At 45.3% G+C, this 9,258-nt stretch overlaps 1 protein-coding gene across 2 annotated transcripts in view; it reads right to left on the bottom strand.

Moving 5' to 3' along the window:
* Positions 1-409: 409 nt before the first annotated feature.
* Positions 410-9,258, bottom strand: part of GABRD (gamma-aminobutyric acid type A receptor subunit delta) — a 39,106-nt gene continuing 30,257 nt past the window's right edge. For both annotated transcript variants that reach the window (XM_083513132.1, XM_083513131.1), the window contains 4 exons: positions 5,880-6,017; positions 4,864-5,019; positions 2,712-2,923; positions 410-1,812 (listed from right to left, as the gene is read on the bottom strand). In XM_083513132.1, coding sequence (XP_083369258.1) covers positions 1,522-1,812; positions 2,712-2,923; positions 4,864-5,019; positions 5,880-6,017 — 797 coding nt within the window. In that variant the 3' untranslated portion in view covers positions 410-1,521. The remainder of the gene's footprint in view (positions 1,813-2,711; positions 2,924-4,863; positions 5,020-5,879; positions 6,018-9,258) is intronic.

Here is a 9,258-nt window from a genome sequence, read left to right as displayed (position 1 = left end):
TTACAATTCCGATCATTTCTGCACCAGTTTACAATTTTAAAAAACAAAAAAGGCAAGTCCTTATTCATCAAGATAATAGCGCGACTTTCCCAATAATTCTTCTCTGCAATTTTCCCTAATCTACCAATCAGGATGAATGTTCATTACATAGCCAATGTCGTCTAATTTCCCTACAAGCAAATCAGGATGAACACCCAATAAACAGACGGTCTGGATGCACCCAGTGATTCTCCAGAGCTGCTTACATGTCTTTGTTTATGGTATATAAAAAACACAAATCTTTCTCTCTCTCTCTCTGTAATTTCGCAAGCCCTTGTTCTCTGCAGTGAATCTTGCTCCCTTTCCATTGGATCTTTGTTCCCCACAATCCAGCTATGAAGTATCCGTGATAAAACAATTCCAGCCAAGCTCTGTGTCATAGGCTTTATTTCATGCTGTGGTTAGAAGAGGATAAAAAAGTGTTTTAAATACTTTATCCAAGACAAATGATAGTTTTTTTAAAAAAACCAGAATCCCAAAACCCAGTATTACCCTTTGTCGCCCAAATTTTAAAACCATTAAAGATTTCTTTAACTTCAAGGAATATGTGTATATGCATGTGTGTGTGTGTGTGTGTCTCCCCCCCCCCCACTCTACACACATCCCCATTACCCCGGCCATCAAAATGCCCAGCTACACATATCTTAGCATCAAATAATTGTAGAGTTGGAAGGGACCCAAGGGTCATCTAGTCCAACCCCCTGCACTGCAGGAATCACAGCTAAACCATCACGTCCATACAGAGCTATGACAAACTGTGCAGTCAAGTAGGGTGGGTGTGTGTGTGTGGGTGTGTGGGTGTGTGTTTAAAACAGGTGCAGATTGAAGAAAGAAAAGTTCTCAGAACTGCAAAGAAATGGACTGCCAGCCAGCTAGCCTTTTAATAGTCCAATCACAAATAAAAAGGTTTTCTATTGGGTCCTTAAAAGCCGGTTAAAATCCAGACCGTGCAGAGCTCCACCCTTGCGCTTTTGCTCCACTTTTAAGCATCTCTCCCCACAAACGCCCGGCAAAGCAATTATTCCCTGGCGACACACACCAGATTAGTTTGGATCAGACCCTGATGCACCAGGTGCTATTTTTTTTCAGGCCCCAATCCAGGACTTATCCTTCATGAAACTGGAAGATGACATGATGGATGAAGAAGTGAAACGCCTTATTGTTGCGCAGGATTAGGCAGCTGTGGAGCCTTGGCAGGAGTTTCATGCCAAACTGGGGAAGACTGTGGCATCTGACTCGCTCTGTGGAGACTAAAGAGGGGGAAACAAGCCAATAAAAAGGGGTGGTGGCATACTGCTTTGCTGTCTCAGCGACAGAGGAAGGGAGAAGAACAATCCTCTCTATTAACGGAATATCCATCTGGCTTTGGAAGTGCTGTGGTTAAAAAGTTGGCCCTGAGTAAGGCCCTTCCATTAAGAAGCTCTGCTTTGGCTCAGAGGATCTCAGTTGCCTGTTACCCAGCCTGCCTCCATTTTGTGACCCTCACATTGTGTAAGCCACCCAGTAGATGACATTGACTGCTGCAAAGGCTGCTGGGAAAACTGCCCTAGCATATATGTCGATGGTATCTGCATCGATGGGCTTGAAGAGAGACTTCAGGCCGTTTTTCTTCTCGGGTTTAGTCTCCTGTTGCTTCTTGGTCTCTCCTGCTTCCACTTCCACTGACCCAGGCAAGTTTTTAGGGACTCTGTGGTGCCTGTTGGAAACAGCAAGTTCCTGGTTGACGCCCGCTATCGAGAGGGAAAACATAACAATGGCGTTCTTCACATTGACCTGAAATGAGAAGCAGAAAATGATCAACATCTCTGTAGGCCAGGGGATGGGGAACCTGTGGCCCACCAGATGTTGCCATCCCTCCCTATAGGCCTTGTTGTCTGAGGCTGCTGGGCCAGCAACATCTGGACAGCACCATGTTGGTTTTCACTGGTGACTTACCTGTGGCCCACCAGATGTTGCTGGATTGCAACTCTCATCATCACCAATTACTGATAGTACTGATGCTGATAGGAATTGGAGTCCAGCAACATCTGGAGGGGAACAAGTTCCTCATAATTGAATTAGGTAGTCATACTGATATCTGTGGGACTCTCTCCAAGTAAGCATATGGGGCTGGCATCAGCTCCTGGCATCCTTGAAGTACTGCCAGGGCTTGTTGCTGACACCTGCCTTGACTCTCCCTTAAATATTTTCCTCAAGCCAACAGTAAATCACACGAAGTAAGTAAAGTTAACTCTTTATTAGAAAAAAACAGGATCTGCAAAGGAGTGCCTTTTGGCCTCCCTCATCTCCTGCTGCAGCTTCTAGCTCTGATTCTGGACTGCTCTCTGCCCCAGACTCCCCCCTCTCACTAAGCCCTGTTACCGCTGCAGCTACAGACCTCTCCTCCCAGTTTCTTCATCTTCTCCCTCAGACCACACACCACTGTCCCACCACCAATCCCCTTGCTCTGAGCCTTCTTCCCATGGGGGTTCCCCCACTGGTTCCTGCTACTATTCCTCTGTGTCCAACCAGTCCATGGCAGATAGGTTTATATGATCAGAAAGTGGCTTGCTTCTCCCATTACTCCCCCCCTTTTTTGCCTGCATGGCTGGAGAATGCTGGACCACACATTTCAGACCAGTTCTACCAAATGGGTGGATCAGAGTCTGAACCCACCAGAGGCTCTTACTGACCTCTTCTGCCTGCCTGCTGGTCTTGATCTTGTCTTTTTGCTTCTTCATGTAGTCTGCATTGAAGTGAGCAAATGCATATTCCACCAGTGCGGCAAAGACAAACACGTAGCAGATCCAGAAATACACATCCAAGGCCTTGATGGCTGAAGCCCGTGGGAGTGAAGACCGAGCACTCACCATCAGGGTGGTCATGGTGAGGACTGTAGTTATACCTGAAAGAAACAAGGTGTGGGGGAGGATGTCCCAGCTAGAGTTTAATTCTGTTTAGTCCAAGGCTGGGAATAGCTTTTTTTCAGTCTGAGGGCCATATTCCCATCTGGGCAACCTCCCAAGGGCCATATGCCAGTGGCAAAGAATGCACATTTCACCTTTGCACAGTAGGCCAGATTCTATACTCACTCACATAAACCACTCTATTCCTCATACAGGATAAGCATTATCAAAGTTCACATTCCAGCCAGGGAAAAAGCACCAAAGGGTGGTGCAAAGCAAGGCTGGTGAGGCATTTAGCATGGGAAGAGTCCTGGGGAGAGTAGAGAGAGTCGGGACCATACCCCGGAGGGCTGAAGGACTGCATTTGGCTCAAAAGTGAACAGGCACCCAGTGCAGCAGCTTCACGTCAGACATTATGCTCAACTAGTGGTGGGGGAAGAAATGCCGAGAAGGAAAGGCACATGTGTGGGAGATTAACAACCAAACCTAACAAATGCATATTCTTGCTAGTTAGCATGAGCAGGGGCTAATACAATAGAGCTGTATTGCTGATAGATAGATAGATAGATAGATAGATAGATAGATAGATAGATACTCATGCCATAGAAATACAATTGGTAGAGAGGGCTCTGTGTGATGTCATTTCCCCCTCCGCACCTAAAGAGGAAGTTCATATAGTACTTCCTGATCCTTTCTCTTTCTGTGACCAGCCATGAGGGCAGATGTGCCCTGTGCTTGCTCCAACTTTAGCCACATGCCTGAAGCTGGTTATACTGTAAATATAAGTTTTTTGCCTGCATAGTTTTTACTGCTACTGTTGGCTACTGTTGCTGTGAACCAATGCATGATTATAAAGTAACTACCGTAGATTCCGACGTATTAGGCGACTGGGCGTATTAGATGACCCCCCCCCCCCAAATTGGCAGCTGCAATTTGGGGGTTTGTCTTATAAGCCCAGTCACCTAATACGCTGGGCAGCTCCGCACCGGGAGAAAGCCGCCCAGCACGGAGCGGAGCCCGCCGCCCCTGCTGCTTCCGAAGTGGGCTCTCTCCTGGCACAGAGTGGAGCCCACCACTGCTGCTGCTGCTTTCTCCCGGTGCAGAGCTGCCCCCCGACCTCTTTTCCGGGGTTAAAAAGCCATCTTATCTGCCAAAATCTACAGTACACCTTTTTTAAAACGTACTTTACAAGTTGTTGCCTGATTCTTTGTAAAATGGGGTAAGAAAGGGAGTACGTTTCCAAGCACAATCCAAAGTGTTGGTGCTGACCTTTAAGCCCTAAACGGCCTCGGTCCTGTATACCTGAAGGGGCGTCTCCACCCGCATTGTTCTGCCCGGGCACTGAGATCCAGCACCGAGGGCCTTCTGGCAGTTCCCTCACTGCGAAAAGCCAAGTTACAGGGAACCAGACAGAGGGCCTTCTCGGTAATGGGACCCGCCCTGTGGGACACCCTCCCTTCAGATATGATGGAAATAAGCAGCTATCTTAGGCAGCCCTGTTTAGGGAAGTTTTTAATATTTAATGCTGTATTGTTTTTAACATTTGATTGGAAGCCGCCCAGAGTGGCTGGGGAAACTCAGCCAGATGGGTGGGGTAAAAATAATAAATTATTATTATTATTATTATTATTATTATTATTATTATTATTATTATTATTATTATTATTATTATTTATTTATTATTATTATTAGCTTACTTCATAGCTGGACTTGCTCAAAAACATGGTTTTATAGCCTAATTCCTATGCTTTTAATTTGGCTGCCAATAATGGGATTTTAAAACTGTTCAACCCACACATATGGGCGCCTGGAGGCATAAATTGCAATTAATATAGCCTCACCTACCCATTAAAGCCCATCCCACAAAATGCTCAACCCACTTCTGTGGGCTTTTAACACCCTACAATAGGTCCCCAGCCATCAAACAATGCACTTTTACCTAGCGAGACTCGGGCAGGCACGGCTGACTGACTGATCCAGAAAGAAACCCATGACATGGCGACCAAGAGGATGGAAGGCACATAGGACTGGATGATGTAAACACCTCGATTCCTCCTCAAGTGGAAGTGGAGGCTCAGCCGGGGGAATTGACCAGCTAAATGAAGGAGACAAAAAGGCAAATGTATTTATTTACATCTTTCTTACAAGGAGCTTGCATGGTTCTCTCCCCCAGTTAGCTCATTTTTATCCTCACAACAATTTATCCTGTGAGTTTTATCCTGTGAGGTAGGCTAGCTCTGAGTAGGACTAACATTTGGATACAACCCTTTGGGGGGGGGTATGTAAAAATGCACATTTTCATGTGAAATCCATTTTCATGGGGGGGGGGGGAATAGCAGAATGATGCAGTCTTATGGATGAACAAGTGCAGAACTGATGCTGACCCAAAATAGACTTATCCATTCATTCCTAATGGCACTGTATAAATAATAATGCAGTTAATTGTTTTTAAAAGGTGTCTGTCTCTCCCCTGTCACCACATTTATATTATTCAAAGGAGCTCACCCCAGATGTGGGAGACCCTGCTGAGTTGGGAGTTGAACCCTGGGTCTCTCCACAGTTCTGGTCCAAACCAGGTTTTATTTGTAAGCGGAAAATATATGTAGATTTAACTTGCAAATATCAATAAATCAACAAAAATGCATATGATTTATTTAATATTACGGTAGTGGAAATTGCATGCAAATGTGTATATTGTGTATATTACGTGTGAATGCGCATGTTTGTCAAAACTGCACACAAAAATGTGCACATCATTAAAATGCTGATGAATTATCATGAAGATTTTTCTTTTTAAATCTCAAATTGCTAAAAAAATGTGGAGAACGGAATTTAAGTTTGGAAAGATCACAATATCCAGAGATCCTTCCTTCCCTAACTCTGGGCAAAACCTAGTTGGATGTTACCCAATCTCATCCCTGCAAGACTTTTAAAAGGACTGGAAGCTTTCTTTACCAGATTTGAAGTTCATCACTTCTGTAGCAAACCGGTAATTGGTGATGGTGAACTGAGCGAGCTGCAGCTTATCCAGTCCATGGATCTGATCCTGGTTTTCAGACCAGTGGTAGACAATATCCTCTGAGGAGTAGCCATCTGTCAAAAGAAACTGAATAAATACAGGGATACGGGGAAAGATAAGAAGATTGACATGCTCAGGATGAAACACTCAGAATCCATGGCCACAGTTCTCTTACTGGCCCCACTGGTTAATGCTTTCTGGCCCACTTCAAACCTAATGAACCCAGTTCAGTGTATCAGAGCTAACCAACCTGGAAACAAGCAAGGTGTTCTCATGCTTCTCTTCCCATCACCCTCCCCTTTTAGAAAGATAGGAAGCACCAAATCAGGCAACTGGTCCATCTAGCTCAGCATTGCCCACACTGACTGGGCTTCTCCAGATTTTGCAGTGCAGATTTTAATGAAAACAACATACAGAAGTGCATGATACGAGGGACGCTGCTGTGTAAAAAATGTTCCTTAGGCAAAACTGCATTAAAAGAAATTCACACAAAAATGCATGATGAATTTTCACAATGACCTTTTTTTTTTTACTTAGAGAATCGCAAGCTAATGCAGAGAGGATTGGAAAGACAGAAGGATATTAGCCAACTGAAATGTATGCAGGGGGTGATGACTAAGGGCCTGTCCACACTACTGCTTCTCCTGCGCCCAAAAAGCATGGGTCCGGTTGACCCGGACTTTCTAGGCATGGGTCTGAGCTGTTTCCCCCCTTGCCACGCTCCTTTCCCAGGCAAAGCCCACTCTTTAGCTCTAGATCAGAACTGCAATCTGCGGAAAATCAGATTGCCATTTGCTCCGACTGAGTGCTAAAGAGCGGTTGTTGTTGTCGTTGTCCCCAGGAAAAGCAGCGGGACAAGAGGAAGTGTGGATAAGCCCTAAGTTGATAAAGGATCGGGAAACCAAGCCATATGGAGAAGAGTTGAGGAAGTTAGGTATGTTTAGTCTGGAGAAGAGAAGACTGACAGGAGTAATAATAATAATAATAATAATAATAATTTTTATTTATACCCCCCCTCCCCAGCCAAGGCCGGGCTCAGAGCAGCTTACAAGCAATAATAAAAACAAGTTGAATGATTACAACTTAAAAACAGAATTAAAATACAACATTAAAATATTGAAACATTAAAATATTAAAATGTAGCCTCCTCGCAGGAGGAGAAGGAAAAGAAAAAAGAAAGAGAGGGAGGGAATCAAATTGGCTCCAAGCCAAAGGCCAGGCGGCACAACTCTGTCTTACAGGCCCTGCGGAAAGAAATCAGATCCTGCAGGGCCCTGGTCTCATGAGGCAGAGCGTTCCACCAGGCCGGAGCCAGAGTTGAAAAGGCCCTGGCTCTGGTTGAAGCTAATCTAACTTCCTTAGGGCCCGGAACCACTAAGGTGTTGCTATTTATGGACCTTGAGGCTCTCCGTGGGGCATACTGGGAGGCGATCCCGTAGGTACGAGGGTCATAGAATCATAGAGTTGGAAGAGACCACAAGGGCCATGGAGTCCAACCCCCTGCCAAGCAGGAAACCCCATCAGAGCACTCCTGACATATGGTTCTCAAGCCTCTGCTTAAAGACCTCCAAAGAAGGAGACTCCACCACACTCCTTGGCAGCAAATCCCACTGTCAAACAGCTCTTACTGTCAGGAAGTTCTTCCTAATGTTTAGGTGGAATCTTCTTTCTTGTAGTTTGAATCCATTGCTCCGTGTCCGCTTCTCTGGAGCAGCAGAAAACAACCTTTCTCCCTCCTCTATGTGACATCCTTTTATATATTTGAACATGGCTATCATATCACCCCTTAACCTCCTCTTCTCCAGGCTAAACATGCCCAGCTCCCTTAGCCATTCCTCATAAGGCATCGTTTCCAAGCCTTTGACCATTTTGGTTGCCCTCCTCTGGACACGTTCCAGTTTGTCAGTGTCCTTCTTGAATTGTGGTGCCCAGAACTGGACACAGTACTCCAGGTGAGGTCTGATCAGAGCAGAATACAGTGGCACTATTACTTCCCTTGATCTAGATGCTATACTCCTATCCCAGGCTGTGAAGGGCTTAAAAGGTCAAAAGCAGCACCTTAAATCTGACCCTGTACTCCACTGGGAGCCAGTGCAGCTTGAAAAGCACTGGGTGAATATGCTCCCATGGCAGAGACCCCGTGAGGAGCTAGGGCAGCCCTGCGTAGAGTGAATTACAGTAGTCAAGCCTGGAGATGACTGTCGCATGGATCACTGTGGCCAGGTCGGGGCGGGAGAGGTAAGGGACCAACTGCTTGATGCGGCGAAGGTAGAAAAATGTCGCCTTGGCTGTTGCTGTAACTTGTGCCTCCATGGAAAGGGAGGCGTCAAGGATTACACCCAAACTCTTAATGGAAGGCAATGGCACTAATTGGGCCCCCGCAAGAGAAGGGAGTTGGTCCCTCATCCCCATGCCATCCCGACCCAGCCATAGAACCTCTGTCTTCGAAGGATTTAGTTTTAATCAGCATGATATGATAGCCATCTTCAAATATCTGAAGGGCTGTCGTGTGGAAGGTGCAGCTAGCTTGTTTTCTGCAGCTCCAGAGGGTAGGACTCGAACCGGTGGATTCAAATTACAAGCAAGGAGATTCCGACTAAACATTAGGAAGAACCTTCTGACAATAAGAGCTGGTTGACAGTGAAACGGACTTCCTTGGAAAGTGGTGGGCTCCCCTTCATTGGAGGATTTAAAGCAGAGATTGGATGGCCATCTGTTAGGGATTCTTTTTCTGTGATGCCTGCATCGCAGGGTGTCTACTAGATGACCCTTGGGGCCTCTTCCAGCTCTACAATTCTATGAAAAATAAGAAACTGATATTGGCAGATTCACCCACCTCTTCCCCACCCCAACATTCACAGGAAAAAGCAAGGTATATATTAAGAAATAAAATTACAGCTTTTTCTGTAAGAAATAAATATTTCTGTAAGAAATAAAATTAAAGCTTCTCTTCACTTGTGCAAAATTGCTACTCATTTGAGCAAAATTGCTACTCTTCAAGTGCATGGCTCACCTGTCCATTTTCTACATCAACATTCCCCTCCCCACAAAACAAAACTCCTCGCTTGTCTTTAAACTGCCCTCACTCCCATGGAGAGCCAACTTTCCTTTTTTTAATCTGTTTTAAGAGGCTTCATTTCTCCTTGTGATTATTGCTCTATAAACACAATCTGCAAAATTAAATTAAAATCCGAGCCCTCTGTAAAAACTCGCCAGCAGACTAAAATTTTGCCGCCTCATTCTCTGGCTGCCTCTGCATTTACTGATTGCATAAGTGAAAAGAACTGCAGATTGCTATATTTGGTGGGATAAAAA

Source organism: Podarcis liolepis (genome assembly GCF_965112155.1).
Source record: "Podarcis liolepis genome assembly, chromosome: 7".
Taxonomy (NCBI): domain Eukaryota; kingdom Metazoa; phylum Chordata; class Lepidosauria; order Squamata; family Lacertidae; genus Podarcis; species Podarcis liolepis.
The sequence above is the reverse complement of the archived record's forward strand: the minus strand, read 5'-3'. Positions and strand labels throughout refer to the sequence as shown.